Genomic DNA, 19,154 nt, shown 5'->3' with positions numbered 1-19,154 from the left:
GTCAAAACTCACGGGATTCGAACGCATAAACTCTCAAAACCATTCCGAGTCACTACTGCGGATGGAAGTTATGCGGCAGGAGGCGCTATCACCAGATATTGCGTACTCATCGTCAAGATAGACAATCGATCTATGATCGGGAAGTTTAACATCACGCGGCTCAGCCGACGTGATCAGATTTTGTTAGGGATTCCCTGGCTACGCGCTATGGACCCAATCATCCGATGGAAAGCAGAAACACTGGAACTTTCCAGAACTGAGAAGAGCGACCAGATCGAAGAAGAGGTAGATCAAGAACGGAAGAAGAATAAGCTACCCCCTCTCTTTTGTAAATCAAAAGAGACGGAAGAAGAACCAATCCCGGTTGTAGTGCTGCCTAAGGTGCCTCCTAGGAAAACGGCTGAAGAAACACCACACGCTACGATTGAAGAAATAATCGATGAAGAAGCAGCTCCATCCACGCTGCCTGATCTTGACCCCATACCTGATGACGAAGACGACTCCTTTGACACCAAGGACGACGTATGGACGACGGACTACGCACCACCCGTGCGAGAAGTCTCCACTTACCATCTAGAAGATGATGAGTTCCTAGTCGAGTACCCCGCCGACGCCTCCGAGCTTCGGGTGATCACCAACGTTTCACTCGACACCCCTTTGACGAAAGACGGCACTAGCATCACTGAACAACGACCTAAGATCACTCCCCTGACACCGCCTGTTGAATACGTGAAGACAAGTAACAAAGCTCAGCAGTTTGCGCTAGCTGCCGGGCTCGAGCAGAAGAAGAAATCATTCGAGGAACTCGTCCCCTCTTATCTTCACGACTTCGCCGACATCTTCGCAAAAGACGGCTTGAATCAATTACCGCCAGAGCGACCTGGTATAGATCACCGGATAGAAACCAAACCAGGTTTTATTCCTAAGACGTCTAAGGTATACCCACTATCTGAAAAGGAGCGGACAGCGGTTAAGGCATTCATTGATGAAAACGTTCAGAAAGGCTTTATTTCCGAATCGAAATCACCGCAAGCTAGCGGTTTCTTTTTCGTAGGAAAGAAGAGTGGGGACCTCCGTCCCTGTCAGGACTATCGGTACATCAACGAATGGACCGTTAAGAACGCCTACCCACTTCCACTGCCACTCTCCCTGGTCGCTCGGTTACATGGTGCCAAATATTTTACGAAGATGGACGTCCGGTCTGGATACAACAACATCCGCATTCATCCGGAAGACCGATGGAAGGCCGCTTTCACTACGGAGTACGGGCTTTTTGAACCCAACGTCATGTTTTTCGGTCTCTGCAACTCCCCGGCCACTTTCCAGGCGTACATGAATAGAACATTCCAACAGGAAATTAATGAAGGATGGCTTGTCATATACATGGACGACATCCTTATATTCTCAAACGACCTCACTTCTCATCATGAACGTACCCGTCATATCCTCAAAAGAATTCGACAAGAGAAACTCTTCCTTAAACCAGAAAAGTGCACATTTGACGCAGAAGAAGTGGAGTACCTCGGAATGATCATTCGCCCTGGGTGCGTAGCAATGGACGATGCTAAGACAAACGGTATTCGGGACTGGCCTGCCCCTACCTCGGTCAAGGAGGTCCGGTCTTTCTTGGGTTTTTGTAACTTCTACCGGAACTTCATTTCCCATTACTCCGACATCGCTAGACCGCTAATCGACCTTACCAAGAAAGACGTTAAGTTCCTCTGGACCGACCAATGCAGATCCGCGTTCTCTGAACTAAAGGAATGCTTTCTGAAGCAACCAGTCCTTCGCAACCCCGACCCCGCCAGACAGTTCGCAGTTGCCACTGATGCATCTCTAGTCGCCACCGGTGCAGTGTTACTCCAAACTGATGATAATGGTGTCTACCATCCATGTGGATACTTGTCTCAAACGTTGAACCCCGCAGAACGGAACTACCAGATCTTCGATCGCGAACTCCTCGCCGTTATTCGCGCATTGACCGAATGGCGTCACTACTTAGAAGGAAATCCCCATCCCGTCATCGTATTCACCGATCATAAGAACCTTCTATATTTTAGAACGGCCCAGAAGTTAACCCGCCGCCAAGCACGATGGCAGTTGATTCTGTCTTGTTACGACATTGAGCTGCACCACGTTGCAGGAACTAAACTGGTCGCCCCCGACGCCCTATCCCGCCGTCCCGACCATGGATCAGATTCCGCTGATGATAATACCAATGAAACCCTACTCCCCGATTCCATGTTTGTCCGACTTCTTGACGTCGAACTCATGACCACCCTAGTAAACCCTGACCCCTCTGATCCTGACCCCATCTTTACCGCCGCATCCGATGCACTGGACGGCTTATCCCTTCCTCCTATGAAATCTGCCCTTGCAGATTGGAAAATCACCGATGATATCCTCTATTACAAAGATCGCGCCTACGTCCGGCCTGCTGGTCGGCATCTTATTTTAGAACGTTGTCACGACCATCCCTCCGCCGGTCATCCTGGCCGTTTTAAGACCGAAGAACTGGTTAAACGAGATTTCTGGTGGCCCGCTATGGGCACCTATATCCGTAAATACGTTGAGGGTTGCGCCCTTTGTCAGCAGATGAAGTCCGATACTCATCCGACGACCCCTCCCCTTGTTCCTATTCCCTCCGTCGCCGCAGCACCTTTTACTCAGGTCTCGGTTGATCTTATCACAGACCTTCCCCCCTGTGCAGGTTTTGATTCTGTCATGGTCGTGGTCGACCATGGGCTTACGAAGGGGGTAATTCTTATCCCATGTACCAAAACCATAACCTCTGAAGGAGTCGCCAACAAATTTTTCAAATACGTCTACAGGCGATTCGGCCTACACGAGAAAGTCATTTCAGATCGCGGCCCACAATTCATATCCAAGTTCTCCCAAGCCCTTGCCAAACTATTGAAGTATGATATAGCGGCCTCAACCGCCTACCACCCTCAGACCGACGGACAGACAGAACGACTCAATCAAGAGCTAGAAACATATCTCAGGATCTACTGTCGAAACAACCCTGAAAACTGGGTAGAGCAACTTCCTATGGCGGAATTCATCCATAACCATCGCAAACATGACTCTCGCAATGCATCGCCATTCTTCCTGATGATGGGATACGAGCCACGAGCTCTTCCACACACCCTCCCCAGCTCCACGGTCCCAGCCGCGGAAGATAGACTCCGCACGCTACAGAAGTCTAGAGAAGAAGCGCTCTCCTGTCACAACCTTGCAATGCAACGTATGGCAGAAAGAACTCATGGGCAGAAGTATCATCCTTGGAAAGTTGGAGATAAGGTTTGGTTATCCGGAAAGAACTTAATCACGCAGTTGCCTTCGCGAAAACTCGCTCCCAAACGATATGGCCCATTCCCTATCACCGCCGTCCTATCTCCCATCACTTTCACACTCCAGCTACCACCCCAATGGAAAGTTCACCCCACGTTCCACGCTTCCGAACTATCGTCCTATCACGAAACAGAGATCCACGGACCGAACTTCCACGATCCACCCCCTGACGTCATCGATAACGAAGAAGAGTACGAAGTTGATGCGATCTTATCGCACAAAGGAACGGGTAAACGAAGACGCTATCTCTTATCATGGAAAGGGTATTCGTCAGCCAGTAACGAGTGGGTTCCAGAAGGGAATCTCGATAATGCTTCCGATATCCTGAACGCCTATAAAAGGGCTCATGGATTATAGACTCTCCCTCAGAATGGAACGTCTGCGTCTTTGCATCCTCCGCATCCAAGAAATTACCGCTGCCATGAACGCCGCCGCCGAGAGAGAGAGAAACACAGTCCCCGTAACACTCCAAGAATATCAAAACGCCACCGCCGCCGACTTAGCACGACACGCATTCTCATCCCCTGCACCCTCTCCGCCCACTTCCGACTCCACTTTAACCCTTACCGACGACTCAACTTTGACCGATTACTTTTCGGTTATTGACCAAGTCGAAACCAGCGCCTTGTTTGAATCCGCTATCACCTCTCAACAGTACGCTATTGAGATTGATCGTCTCCTCGGAGAAAGAGGAGCAATCTCCAGTGGACTCATAATTAGGATTATCAGAGACGCTAGCCTTATCGAACGCACCGCCGCCCTCCTTGATGATGAACGTCACCAAACTATTTTTCGTCATCTTCATATACGAATTCGCAACACTGCCATCCGCCTTCTCCCTGAAGAGACCAGAGACGCTATTAGAGAAGCCATCCACATCGTCACTGAACGGATTGCCCTTAACCCCGTTGCAAGACCACCATCACCCCACGTTATTATCCCTGTACCACAACCGATTCCCGCTCCCGCTGCCATGGAGCATCCGGATGATAACATCCCTCCTATTGCCGTACTTGACGTACCGAATTCTCCTTCTCCTGACCCAGTCGTACACACCACGCGACGATTCCCGCTTAAACGAAGGTCCTCCCGTATTGCTGCCAAACGAGCCGCATCTGCCTCCCCTACCAAACCACCGCTCAAGAGGTCACGTTCACCTTCCCCTCCAAATCAGTCCTCCTCCGTCACAGTTGTAAAGACATCACCAGCCGATAATGTCGTATGTCGCAACTGCCACATCGCTGGCCATCGCCACAAGAACTGCCCCGCGTACTATTGCAGAGTTTGCAAAGAATACGCACCTGGTCACCTATCTGTCTTTTGTAAAGATTTAAAAGGAGAGGCGGTCATCCCTTTGGTTTGGACTGACGTCGGTTTTTACGACGCACTCGCTCGTTGGGAGATTGAGCAAGATGCCATCGCTCACGCTGAGCACTTGGCACACCCTCTCACTATCATGGAGGAGCAAGACGATCTTCTCCACTCTAACTACGATGCCGACCCCGTCTACTGGGCTAATCAGGATATGTGAAGTCGGTGACTTCATCGCTAAATGAGGGGTAATGTTACAGTCACGGTTGCCCCCTATTTCTTTCTTTCTCTTTACCTGTGTATTATGTCATGACCGCGCCACGTTGCGCCATCAGTAGACTGCGCTTTCTATATCTGTATTACACCGCGATCGCCGCTGCCGTCGTTAGGTGACTCATCTTCTTTCTTATCTATGACTCGTCTCGATGACGTCATTCCTCTTATCTCTGACTCGTCTCGATGACGTCATTCCTCTTATCTCTGACTCGTCTCGATGACGTGTACGTACCGGCCCTAAAGCAGGCCTTACCTATATAAGCCGGTCTTGTACTTAGATAGTCTTCACTTTAATCTACTAGGTTTTACCCAGAACATCCTTCGCTTAAGATCCCCAATCTTAAGTGTCTGATATCGATATTCAAATCAGAGACACTCTCTCTGATTTGTCTTACAGAAGCCTTACATTTGTGAGGTTACGATCCGGCTCTAGACGTCACTCTTATCGAGTGTCTATTGTCGCGCCTATCCTAGTCGACCTACGGTTCGCCGTAACAATGTGAATCTATGTGTCTCCTTTGTCCTCTCTCACATCTTGTGTTGTGTCTGGGTCAGGCGCCTTGAAGAGTCACTCAACTCATATTCAAGACGTTTTCAAGTCTCCTCCTCTGGTCTGGTCTCATTTTTCTCTTCTTCTCTGCAGTCCCTTTCATCCCACACCCCAAGACTCGGTCACAACACACTCAGAGGGTCTGTCCCCTCCACATCTGGTTTTTATTTTCACAAACTCAATCTTCAAGCTCAAACCACTGGACTCAGAACACTCTTCCCAGACCCTGTGCACACATGCAGTCTGGTGGAGCCAGACCCTCCCCACTAAACCACAAAAGCAAAGCTTTCATGGTTTACTAACCTCTCTCTTCAGATGTCACCTTCACCAATGTCACTTCTAACAAATTACATTCTCAACAGAATAATCCAACTAATGTCAGTCAAACTCAAATCCCACATTTCTTCCAATCCTCTTCTCTTCACAATCTTCGAGTTTGTTTTTTCCTCCCATCCCATCAGAACTAAGTACAGCATTCCTACAAAGCTGAGGGAAGCAAGGAGTGGGAGTAAATCAAATTTATACTTAGTGTTTCAGTGCTCAGTCTTCAGACCTTCAGGCAATGGGTAACTACATGGAAAGGTTTGAGTCACAAGGTGCAAACAAGGTGTAGACCGACTGGCATGCGGAGGTTCTGTTATGGCCAAATCAGGAAATGTTTACATAATGTTTAGGATCCACGTAAGTAATTTACGAGAGGACGGCCGTAAAGTCTTGAAGTCGACATTGACAACTACAGTTTAGAATTGACCAGACCCGTTGTCGATAATCAAGAGCGCCTCGCCTTACCCCGTGCCCGGTTCACTTTGTCCGATTGCCGCGAAGGATATAATTACATGCATCATCTGCCTAGGTCTGATCAGAGGTGGGGTTGCGCTCACCTTACTTTTAGAGCCGTTCTGTCACAGCGCCCAAGATTTGAGCCTCCCAGGAGGGGAGTCTTGACAAGTGTCATTGGGCTCGGGTGAACTTAATATTCGATAGTTAGCCGTCGCCACTATCACTGGCGCGATCACGAGTGTGCCTGCCAAGAAGGCGCTCTGAATTATCATAGGTGCGCGCAATATTGGGTCTGTTGCCACACTAGTTGATTTGTAGCTCTGTCTGCATGGTGCTAGCTAGCCTCCTCAGCGAGTGCATCGCCGCAAAAGTATCCTTGAACTACTTACAGCTAATGATTTTGTGCATGAGGTATGATCGATTCGATGATCGGTCATATCATTATGCGATGGTGCTACGTATTTTGTCCTTCTGACCAAAGGATCTGTCACGGTGCTTGCCATTCGTTTCATCCGTATCAGCTGTGGAGATAATAATAACAATTGATTCAGGACCTACAATGATTACCATACTATGATAGTTACATGGTTTAGGGCATGTTTGAAATGCACTGGTATCGCGCCCAAACCGCATAGCCTCTATCATGAAGCACATCAAGAAGTATTATTATTGTGATCATCTTTGCGCAACCGTGACTGATGCAGCTGAATAAGGGGTTATAATCTATCATAACACATACGCAGAAGATGTCTGAAGCTATGCATGCGTAAGCGTAATATAAAGGTACTACTGGTAGTGCTCGGGTGTTGCTGTGGGTAGTAATCCCAGGTAGCACACCTGTTCGTGTATCTCTGCTCATCGTAAGTCTAGACAGCTCAAAAGTCCTGTGGGTTTCCTAACTTTATTTGACGCTTTCAACAGTATCGGTCATGATGCGCTGGCGTCTCCCAGTCACGCAAGAACAAACCATCACTTGCTACAATGACTTGGGCAAGCCAGAAACACACGGTCTAGAGCAAAGATATGTCAGCCCTAGCACTGGAATCTGTCAAAAGCTTGTCGTGCAAGCCGTCACTCCCCTCGGCAAACACGAAGTTGCCATCAGCAACCGCAACAACCAGGCAAGCAAGATCGCCATGCGGTTGCTAGACAATTCCTCTATTCGATGGTGGTTCACTTTTAAATGGATTAGCTTATTGTCGTTGTTTGCATTGAAGCTCTTATTGTCATTCGTTTGGCTGCTCGTACAGATTTTCGTTTCCGCCGAGATGGCGGATGACAGTTGGGGGGATACGGAGATACATAACATTGGATACTACAAACGGTATGCTCGCCGATTCAGTGGTCAGCTATGGGCAGCTCGTTCGCCTATTGAGCATTCTTCGCGCACTATCGATGAGGGCGAGATGGATATCCCCACACGTACCCTTTATCCTCGACTTCTTATCATCCACGACCCGATCCGAAATGAATGGGTCCCATGTGCAGATCGCGACATCATCATCCATACCAAATTCATCGCCATCTCTTTCTACTCCGCTGATGCCTACGCTAAAGGCCCAGATCAGGAGACAGAAACGGCTCAGTTCATAGAGGAGGTTCGTGCAGCGGTGCTCGGACAGAAATACAATGCATATTGGCTTGACTTGGAGTGTGTAGGAAAGATGCCGTCAGAGAAGAATCGGGATGTGTACTGCATGGCAGATGTCTACCGTGGAGCAGAGATGACTTTGATCATTCTCGGCAAATTTGCGGATGGGGAGAGTAAATGCTGGAGAGGCTGGGGTGAACGGGTGTGGACTATGCCCGAAGCCCTCCTGAGCCCCCACCTTTGCTACAAGTTCCGAGATCGGGAAGCGGTTATGCCGTTGTCGTTGTTTCAGCTGGCCAACCTGGCCTATACATGCTACGATATCGAACAGGCTATCATCAACGCGTACAGCGGGAAGGATCCGCTTGAGAGGTTGGAGCGCTTGATGCTGTTGAAATCAGCTATATGGCGGCGCAATGCGGCACACGACGTGTACAAGGCTCAGCATGTGTATGCGCTGATGGGCTTTTTTGAGCACCGGATTCAGCCAAACCACTCGGAGGACGATATGCACGCTCTTGTGAGGCTGTCAATGGCCAATGACGATGACCGTATCGTTGAGCGGATGGTATCCATGCTGCCTTCGACCATCACCGAGAAGGCATGTTGGTACTCTGACGATGATATCTACGGTGCCAACCTTTGGGATATTCTACCGGAGATCCAGGTCGCTGGTATCACGGAGAATGGAGCTCTTGTGGTTGATGGGTGTCGGGCGGCAGCTATCAGATGGAAAGGTTTCCCGGAGGTTGTACCCGCAACCACAAATTCGTTGAAAAGGTCCATCATCGGTTTCGTTCCGTATCTCTCGTGGCCAATCATTATCTCTGGACTATGTATTGTTACGACCAACCGAGCGGGAGACATCACACTCGTCGTAATTGGAGTCGTGCTCCTCCTTGTTTCCCCTTGGCTGTTCGTTTACAGTCAATCTGGGCGTATCCTCAGCTCACAACCATGGTTCATCGGAGTGAAAGGGGTCATCAGCATCGCAGAGGCAGAGAGGCACTTATACGGTGCTGTCACTGGTGAACACTTCCCAAGAATGTTTTTCACGCCGAGCGGATCACAGTTCTCGGCTCCAGAACAAGGCACGAAACGGGCAGGGTCGCCCACACAATACAGCAATGCCAAACAAGCAGATAGCGGACCAGATGCGGGACACATCTATACACTCATCGACACGTGCTCGTCGACGATGTACTATTTCCGTGCGGAGCGACCACCAACGGTGTGTATATTCGCGGGACGGGAGGGAGGGCTTGGGAGATTTGTGCTATGTTCGGAGAGGTGTAATATTAATGAGCTGCATAAGGAGAGCGTGTTGAGGATGCCGACGGAGATCAGTGATAAAATGGAGTTGTGTGGATGGGTTGCGCTTGGATGAGATTGTTTTGCTATGAAATTTGCTATAAGACCTTTCACTGTTCAGGCTTGAATATGTATGTACCAACTTTTGTCGAGCGTTTTTCAGTCACGTGACTTTCGGGCCGTTTATGCTTTTCAATGAGCATCAGTATTTATATCATCAGAAACAAAGTCAAAACCTCCACTCGACCCATGCTTATGTACACCCTCATCACCATCCACGTCCTCATACCTCACTATCATCTACGCCCTTGTCCATACTAGTACTCTCAGCACCATTGTACACGTGCTCAGATGCGTGCAAAGGCACTCTCGCAAGACATGAAACTCGCCGTCATCTCAATTCTACTTTGCCAAATCTTTACTGATCACTATTCTTTTAGTGAGTACAGTCACTTCAAAGTGACCATACAACTCTCTATAATTTCGCACAATTTGCGTTATTGAAGCCGTCCGTTCTATACTCACAAGGCGAAGCCAAGGTTCTACGGTTTTGATCTCAAACGGGCGTGACGCTCGCGCAGGCCAAAATAAGAATGAGATTCGATCCGCCCCCACTGAACGTGTCCCTAGCAAAAAGCACGCATTCTTACTTTTGTCTGGGGCTTACTGAGCGTACTCTACATAATGATACTGGAGGGGCCTGACGATAGCTGAGTCCTAGACGGCAGGATCACGTTCAAGGAAGGTTTGACAGCTTATCAGTCCCTGCAAAACTCATGTCAAAGATTCAAATTTATCCCTTGGGGGTTTTGTGGCGTAGGAATGGAGGAGTCGACTTTCAGGTATTTAAAGTAACTCTTATCGCAGGTTCAGCGATGCAGCATGAGTCTTTTGAAGATCCCCTTCCTCGTAGCTTCGGCCATTTGCATACACATCTCGGTGACTTCTCGTTCCCTGCCACCGTCATCTCAAGAGAAGGTGGTGCTATCGGTGTCCGAATCATTTATCAGCCTGTTTCTATATCTTCAGGGTCTAGAGTCATCCAAGGTGTGTTTCTCCCATATATCGATTTTTGTCTGGATGGATCGGTGGACAATATAACAGATTAGCGCATGGGCAGCATCACTTGTTGAAGTGACCAGCATTCTCGCTGTGCATATAGGTCCCTCGCATATTCCAGCGAGCGTCTATGGCGCTAGCGCTGTGCGGTTTTTGCGCACACTTCACCCCACGCCAATCACTCCCGTTTTCCTTGCTGGCAGTCTTTCTATCATAGTCGGAGGCGTGCTCAGGCTTTATTGCATGTTGACTTTGGGAAAGTTTTGGAGCTTCCCGCTCAGCGTCAGAAAAGAGCACAAAATCGTAACAAACGGCCCGTACTCTATCGTCCGCCACCCAAGCTACACTGGCTTCCTTCTGCAATATGTCGGGATTGTCATCATGCACGGGAGCCAAGGGTCGTGGATGAGGCAGTCTGAAATTCTCCAAGTGCCTTGCATGAAGGTACTAACAACGATTGTCCTCTTCATGTATACAGCAACCGCTTTAGTTGGCATCGACCGATCTTCAGTGGAGGACAAGATGCTGCAGCGTGCTCTTGGAGAGGATTGGGAGTATTGGGCCAAGAAGGTGAAATATAGATTGCTTCCTGGGGTTTATTAATGACATACGTGCTGAGTGCTCTGATCATAATTACCCGTTTGGCGGATTGGTGTTTGATGATGTCGATTGTACACTATTGCACGCTGTAACTACAGTGGAATGTTCTACTTTTCTGTGACGGTTGCTTCTCACTGATTGTTGCTCCAGCAGTGTATATATGACAGAAGCAGAGGAAACGGCTCAGAGCTTATGTACGACACATTCCTAAGTCTCACAGAAATTACTGGCCAGGGCTCGTGAATCGAAACGAAAACGGAAACAAGTTCCATAAACCTGAACGCCAAACGGCAGGCTAATGAACGACAACTTTGTGTCATAGTTCCGTTGAGGACGTATTTGGCTGAGATACCGCGTGTGACCTTATCAGTCGATCGGTCTGCCATTCATTTCCCGGCCAGTCCTGTTGCTAGACAGCATGCACTCCTTTTACTGTATCACTCAACTGATATATAATCTCTAGCAATGCTCAAACAAGACCATCGGCCGTATTGGCTTCTAACATGTCTAACGGCTACTCGTACAGTTCTTGACAACATTTGGGAGAATTCGTTTACTCCGATCCCGACTCGGATAACTTACCGTCATCTCACAACGCCTAACAGAAACCTTGTTTTCGCTAATAAATATGTACGATGTATATTCCTTTGTCCAGATATATAGGTTCTCTAACAAATCTACTTGGAATCTATATTAAGGATATTAGCATGACGGGGTGGACACAATTGACACTGAGCCGCCGGAAATGCGTGCTTATGTATATTAGACAAAAGTATCATGATGAAAACTTCGAACATAAAACAAGTTCCCTCCCTCCCTGCAGAGTACCCGACATGCAGCGAACACGGGAAGCATGTCCCATGCTACACACTGGTGCTGGTTGACACATGCACACGCTCTTGAGAGGCAATCGAAGGCATGTCGGGCCCTCCTTCGGAGTGAGCCACGAGCTTCGCGTGATATTCTCGAACGCCAAGGATTAGGTGTGGTCCCAGCACACACATCACTGTGACTATGAAAGTTTGGGCCAGACCAAAATAAATCCGACGTTCCGCAACAATTGAGTCCTGTGGTAATGATGAGCGAGAGTCGCATGCAAACGTCAGTATCACATCGACATACCGCTATGGTCGTTACAAGCACATAAGGGAGGATGAAGCAAGAAACAGCAACAAAACTAAAGGTGCAGAACTTCAGCAGGAAATGATAGTTGCATTCGCATCATAAGCTCACCTTGCAAAGTAAATTACGTGGGTTTTTGTTAACACCGCGAAACAGTCCCCAGCATTAAGCCATCCTGACAATGGTCGCTGCAGCTCCCGGAGGCGTTTGACAGCAATCCGGACTGCGAGACATAGTGCAAGGACCTCCCATGCAGCGGGGAAAGCCCAAGTCATCAAAGCCAGAAGTAGATTATCTGAGCCTTCTTGAAAGTCAGAAGTGCACTGAGCATTGCCGAAGAGAATGAACACCTCTGGTATTTGCAATGGGCCTCACGTATTCAAGTCTGCCATCCACCAGAATTAAAGCTTACCCGATAAAACACGACTCGTAACCATTGCAGTGATCACTCCGTTGGCGATGTTGACAGCCAGGAAGATGACGCCGAGAGATATCAGTACTTTTCTGGATTGCTGGTACATGGCATGTAACCGAACAATCATGATGACTTGCGCGATGTGTCAGTCCAATCAACGTAATGCAGCTGCGTAGCTCACCGCCCAATATTGCAGTCACGGCGACATTCATCCAACTTAGTACGTCGAACATCATATGACCTGAAAAATCAAGTGACGTTGGTTAACAACCTCGGATGATCAGACTTGAAATAAACTCACAGCTACAGCAATCACTATATTGAATTAGGAAGCTCGTAACTCACTCACCCCTACAGGGGAGTGCAGTTGATTCATATATGAATGGCAGGCAGCGGTGCAGAATACTTACTGAATCTGTCACCGAATTTGACGAAAGGGACACTGTATGCTATCGATCAAAGGAAAAAAAACAATGTATGTGAATAGACATACACTGAATGTTGATGCTGAGTATAAGAGACAGCTGATTAACACAACATCAATTGCTTAGCCATCTAAACATACATAGCATGCAATATACCAGCGTAGCGGACCTAGAACATTGTCAAGTCAGTATAACGTCTCAACTAACACAAAATACATGCGCTGAAATACAGAACAGTCATAAGTGACCAATGTTGCCTCTGCCGCGCATTAATTATATTTTTGGGTGTTTTCTGTTGCAAGACTCTGCTTACCCAAACCAATTCGATCTGTAAATACATTATTAGAGAGATGGATGCTCCGGTAATGATACCAACCTACCTCTCGTCCGAATGTCAATACTGGAACACACCATAAGTATACCAGTGATACTTGAATACTATCTTGCTCACCCCAATCATATATCACCGCAAAAGAGAAGGCTGCTGCGAAATCGTGAGGTTAGATCATCACATCGCCATGCATCATCCAACTGGTTCTCCACGAACCAACAACATAACTGGTCATTTGGGTCGAAAGCATGAACGACCACCAAACAGGATCATTTGAGATTAAGGTCATGTTGTTAGAGGGTGGGCGCGAACCTGGTAACGGGTGGCATCGTCCATGCTAAATATTCCACCATCCAGCGTTTTTACCGCCGAAATAAGAACTACAGGATGTCCTGTTTTGAATGACCACATTCAGTAATTTCGTAAGAAAAAGGAAGTCAAGGTACTCCACGCCGGTCCTGACTCATAGGATCAAAGTTGATGCTAATGGTGAACCTCCACTTGCTCACTCAGGTCTGGGAGTATACCAGCTTGTCCAAGGTCACTCAACACGGTCACGTTATATTGGCGTGAAACCAGAAAAGTTGGAAACGAAAAGTATGGGAGGTCCAAATGAAGCGAACGGATAACTCACCTGTCCCACCCGGGCTGCTAACAACCCCTCGGAGCACATCTCTCCATACCTGCTCTTCGCCGCCCTCAGCGCCTTTCGCCTTTTGCGCACCTCGTCATTCTCCGAGTGCCTCGGACATCGGGCTATAATGTCACAAACATTCGCAAAGTATAGTCAGCGCTGTGTGGCTCTGATGAAAACTAATGTAAAACATACAGCGCCAAATCAATCATGCACATGATGAGTACAGATGCACGACCAGATACACCCCGATCAATGTTTTACACGCCCCTGTACGGTTGCATGACCAAGCGGGAAACTAGTGGAAGGTTATGAATAAAGGAAAAGGAAGAACAAAGGCGGTGGAATCGGGGCAGTGCGATGGAGCTGTGTAAACGCAACGCCTAGTGCCTCATAGACGGGCTGGTCACCAGTCTAAGTACTGCTATGCACTGTTAGATGAAAACCTGAAATAGTGTAGGCAGTCTAACTCTAAGAACCACTTCGGGTCAGTTCTGCCGGTTATAACCGGCAGAACCGGCGCGGTGGTTGTTTTACCGGGGCAACAAAACTCTAGGCTATTCCGATAGACTATGTGTATATGGCATTCCTGACGACGACATCAATGTTGCTCCATCCCATCCCTCATCCCCACCACTGTAATTAACCACTTCAATCTCATCTAGATCAGCTTGTGGAATGATTCCTTGTTCGACCCGATCCAACTGGCCCGGAACATCGCGAGTCTCGGTCCTCGGATACACTGGAGTTCTGCCAAGTTCTGCCACCCTCCCTTCGTGTGAGTTTAGGCAACACTAGGCTCCCATGAAAGCAATCATTGGAGGTACTTACACGTGATCCTTACGCTCCCATGAAAATTGAAAACAATCTGGGCGGGCGGGACATCCATGGTAGCTGCAGCTGCAGCACTGCGGACATATGGAGCGTCCAACGTTTGAACATTAGGCTGCGAGATATAGCACGAGGACCTCTCATATAGTGGGAAGCATCCAACTCAGAAGCGCATTGATGGATGCTGAACAGAATGATCTCCTCTGGTATTCGCCAATGAGCTTCGTGCACTAAAGTATGTCATCCATAATCAAAGTTTATCAACTCAAACCTGTCCCATTATCATTGCGACGATTCCCCGCTGGTAATATTGACGGCCGACAAGGTGACAACTGACAGAGATCGACCCCTTCATTACATCGATTTGCAGTGATAATCTGTGAACAGTCTGCAAGCGCCTGTACTTAGGTGGGGAGACGTCATATCGTGGCCAGAGGTGGCGAAGGAGAGGGAATAAACCATCACGATCTCCAAGGTGCACAATAACCTAGAAACTTAATAAGAATATAATGCACCGGTTTTCTGTCTGACTACCCTAATCAACCAACTCCGAACATAACCCTGCAGCATTTGAACGCTCTTAGTACATACAATAATCGTGAACTGCAATCGTGAATTTATCTGGCAAACGCAACAGCGGATTCTTCAGACTGAGATTCGAAATACGATCGCGAAACAGAACTCGCAGTCTCCACTGCTCCGGGATTGTCCTGAAGTCCAGGGTATGGTGACATTCTGCCTAAAGTCATGCCAGCTTCATCCGTCCGCTCCACGATACCCCGATGGACTTTAACGCCGTCAAACAAAGCAGCGGTTTCTTCCAGAGTGCGAGCTAAAAAAAGTAACAGTCCACAAGAGCTCGATGAGGCAAAGAGATAACAATCACCTCTCGTCTCGACGATATACACCATCACGAATAGGAGTTCCAAGATAAGCCATCCGCAGTAAAAGAGGTACTGTGCAAAAAAGGTCGATCGATCGCATGAATGAGGCCTGACAACTTACGTATTTCCATCCTATGGTGTCCAGGGCTACAGGATTGACAAGCGAGTTAAAAGCATTGGTGGAATAGATAGTAATATTCTGTAGACGACGTTAGGGGGCATTCAGAGATAGGATGGAAGCGACCAACCATAATTGCAAACCCTTTGGCACGAATATTATAAGGCAGAATCTCGAGCGTGTATAACACGAGCATCGCCGTATACGCAAAGTCGTAGAAAAAAAAGTATATAAAAATGAGCGGCACGGTAGCTGTTCGAACTTGATCATTAGCTTGCGCCAGCATACATACAAGGTGTTGAACATGCCTCTCGCAGCTACCACATTCCCCCACTGGCTAAAAAGAGCGGTCGTGACCGTCCACATAGCGAAGGCTGGACAGATTATAAGCCTTCAATTCAGCGTCATAGAGCAATACCGACCTATGAGCATGCCAATGTTTGAAATCAAGAAAATTCTCCTCCTCCCCAGTTTGTCCACCATCATCATACTCACCAGCGCACTGACCAAATTAAAAGTCTGAACGCGTGAAATGCGCATTAATTTTAAGTTCTGTTTCTGAGAAACCATGGATGAACCTGCAGACCGCCGTTAATAGCTGCTTTCGTTCGAGTCTGGGTGATCCCGCTATTGAAACGGCCGTCAGGCTAAATACCATCCGACGTCCTCAAAAACGTACACCCCATTCAAGACTGTGTTGATATAATACGATACCAGACCATTGCCGCTGAAACGAGCATCAATGCCAGTCATCAAACTAGAACGAAATTGATCAAACCTCCACTGTGAGAATACTGCGATCCATATGATGGTAAACATGCGCTGTCTGTTGCCCGGAGTTGAGAAGCACCTCAAGTAGGATTTTCCAGAAGTGAATTCTCGTTCGAGGTTCAAAGCATGTCGGATTTGAGCCATCTCGAAGACTACTAGAGGGTTGCGTTCGTCCCCCCCATTTGCATGGCACTGAGCGAGGACACGTGCAGCTTGCGATTCCTGGAAAGAAACAGATGACTATTCGATGATTTACTTAATGAAGTGTATCGTCATGAATGCTAACCAAGCCTCTAGCCATTAGAAATCGAGGACTCTCTGGGATGAACCTGAAGGCGCTGAGTCACTTCGAGCAAAGCACGAGCTAACAGACCTACCATATTAGCACCATTTGAATGATAGGAATGACTGCTTGAACGTATGAAGGGGTCCTCCATGACAACGGCGATGTCCCCGTATCATCATAACTGCCCAGGCAGATCCAAGCCGCTGCCAGACATGTGTGAGATCAAATGTGTGACACTGGATCTCACATACAAATGATGCTGCCAGAATACCACATCGAATTGTACAGAGAGGTCATTTTTCCGCGCTGAAATGAAATTAGAGCCGATGAATGAGATACGAGGTGATTTAGCGCACATGTGTTGGATAGCTAAGTTCGCTGATGAGCAAGGGAGCAGCATTGATGGAAAAAGCCATCCCAAAGCCGACTAAGACATGGATGATAAGTATATGAATGACTTTTTGAATGTGCATCATACTAAGCACACGAGCGCCAATGAAGACTTGTATGGTCATGGATGAGCCTTGCGTAAGAATACCGGCTAGCATGACGACCGCCCCGATAAACATAGTTGCTCGCCGTCCTAATAGATCAGACACATAAGGAGAAAATGGAGTTCCCTGAGAGCCAGCATGAGCTCGGTAGTGATACGAACACAGTGCTACAACTTACGCTGAGGATGCCGATGTCATGTGCACAATTGATGAGTCCTAACGACAATGAATAAAATTGTTACAGGAGAGCCGGCAGCTGCGTACCTAACTTCATGCCCTGTGGTTTATGGAAGTACTCTTGCCATCCGGGCAAGATCTGCAGATCTAAGGTAACGCGAGTCAACTTGAACCATCCACGAACATGATAACAAATGTTTGTGACTAACTATTTATCATCGATGAATCAAAGCCATTAAGCGTTGATGATAAGAGCGGTAAAATCAAACAGATGTTTAGCATCAGGATGCCTGGATGGTCAAGCACATTATTAATTTGTATATGCTTAACGAAGCTCGTACCACGATTCTTCCACCACGACTCTCGATAGGTAAAATCTGTGATCGTACCATTGGGGGACTGGCATTAAGGTGAACACGCTGAGTCGGTGTGTAAGAGGACGTGAAGGTGATTGAATGACGGGTCGTAGGCTTTTTATAAGGAATGAGTGCGCGGACGCACTTGGCCTGGGCGCTGTCGAAAATATCAACCATATTCCGGATCTTGCTGCGTGTAGTAGGCTATTTGGTACATTTGGGGAAGAGGTAAGATCCTGAGACGTGGCGTCACGGTGGCAAACGCACCAATTAATCAAAGATGCGCTGGGAGGTACGTCACGACACCTTGGTTCTCCTTATTTACCCGGGATTCACTACTTCTGCCAACTGTAAGTCTATCATGGTTACACAGCACAAGCTTTGAAGTACAGTGCGCAACTTTGCTTTTCGGAACGACCAGCTTGAATATCTCGAGAATGGCATCGCGGAAAAAAGTCGCAGAAATGACGAACAGTTCTTTGAGAAACACTCTGCATGTGACTGCTTGTAGTTGTTTCACAACCAACTTGGTCTTCGTTATGTGAGACCAGTCTGATGTACTATGTCTTTTGAGAGTGGGAAATTTTGACGCGTGGTTATATAAGCCAGGCTGGTCTTCGATGAGCCTAATGTGCCAGTGATTCCCCTTATCATGAGCACCGTCAATCACGGCAGTGATACCATCTTTCGTTTCGGCAATAAAAGCGCGCGAATGCCATCATCCTCAATTCGCTACTCATTTACCTCCATTCTCGAGCAGTATAACCATGGTCTCGAATGATCCCATTTGGTGGCCAAGCATCAATACAGCTCGTATTGCCAGTTATTTTCTAGGTTCGTGGCAAGCTAGTCGGGTCATGGCGGTGACGTTTGGACCTAGCCTTGGCTATGGTTTTGCAGTTGCCGGTTGTGTTGGGTTAATATACGATTGGGGTGAGCAAGATAGTATTGACAAGTCACTGATATTCACTCGAATGTTGTTCAAACAAGTTCACATCCTGTCGGTATAACACCAGACATGAGATTCAAACGGACAAATGAGAGTAGCCTGAATGCAATTCACCCGGGCTACCCCTCCCAGCACACCACTCGATGCCTGATTTCCCTGCTCTGATTCATCTTCAGCGTCTGAAACACCTTCTCGTTCTCGCTGTCGTTCTCTGCCTCGACCGATCATATCATGATGATGCCAGATGGCAGTGGTCAGCATGGTTCGAATGTGATGGATCACGTACCACACTGAGCCGCACTCTATGCATCGTGCAGTTGGTGATGCATCAGACTCAGTCTCAACTTCCGGTTGATATCTGTCGCAATATAGACAACACCGCACGTCCAATTTACAACAGATATGAGAGAGCACCAGCTGCCAAAAACCATGGAAAGATCAGATTTGGATGCATATGTAGCTGCATGGGAAGAGGAATTGGAAACCTGACTCGAAAGTCGCTGCCATGATCTAATAGGTTCTCGGGTGG

The 19,154-nt window shown here is 47.8% G+C and overlaps 3 protein-coding genes across 3 annotated transcripts; 2 read left to right on the top strand and 1 right to left on the bottom strand.

The window, feature by feature from the left end:
* The first annotated feature begins 6,833 nt into the window (after positions 1-6,833).
* On the top strand, positions 6,834-9,599 carry BJ212DRAFT_657076 (uncharacterized protein). Its single transcript, XM_041343755.1, has 3 exons — positions 6,834-6,931; positions 6,985-7,131; positions 7,193-9,599. The coding sequence occupies exon 3, from the start codon at positions 7,201-7,203 to the stop codon at positions 9,247-9,249; it is 2,049 nt and encodes a 682-aa protein (XP_041188648.1). The 5' UTR covers positions 6,834-6,931; positions 6,985-7,131; positions 7,193-7,200; the 3' UTR covers positions 9,250-9,599.
* A 456-nt stretch (positions 9,600-10,055) lies between these two features.
* On the top strand, positions 10,056-10,835 carry BJ212DRAFT_1303040 (uncharacterized protein; the record flags this gene model as incomplete). The annotated part of the gene is made up of 2 exons (XM_041333359.1): positions 10,056-10,220; positions 10,278-10,835. The coding sequence occupies 2 exons, from the start codon at positions 10,056-10,058 to the stop codon at positions 10,833-10,835; spliced, it is 723 nt and encodes a 240-aa protein (XP_041188647.1).
* Positions 10,836-15,207: 4,372 nt separating this feature from the next.
* Positions 15,208-17,726, bottom strand: BJ212DRAFT_1449046 (general substrate transporter; the record flags this gene model as incomplete). Its single annotated transcript, XM_041338631.1, has 18 exons — positions 15,208-15,422; positions 15,477-15,546; positions 15,596-15,673; positions 15,723-15,844; positions 15,901-15,966; positions 16,015-16,111; positions 16,171-16,219; positions 16,272-16,319; positions 16,371-16,585; positions 16,650-16,692; positions 16,741-16,852; positions 16,901-16,955; positions 17,006-17,076; positions 17,128-17,269; positions 17,322-17,359; positions 17,408-17,467; positions 17,530-17,654; positions 17,710-17,726. 18 exons carry the CDS (start codon positions 17,724-17,726, stop codon positions 15,208-15,210), a joined length of 1,623 nt encoding a protein of 540 aa, XP_041188646.1.
* Between the last annotated feature and the right edge of the window lie 1,428 nt (positions 17,727-19,154).

This window comes from Suillus subaureus, assembly GCF_016647635.1.
Source record: "Suillus subaureus strain MN1 chromosome Unknown BJ212scaffold_38, whole genome shotgun sequence".
NCBI classification, from domain to species: domain Eukaryota; kingdom Fungi; phylum Basidiomycota; class Agaricomycetes; order Boletales; family Suillaceae; genus Suillus; species Suillus subaureus.
Note: the sequence above shows the minus strand (reverse complement) of the source record. Positions and strands in the feature narration are given on the sequence as shown.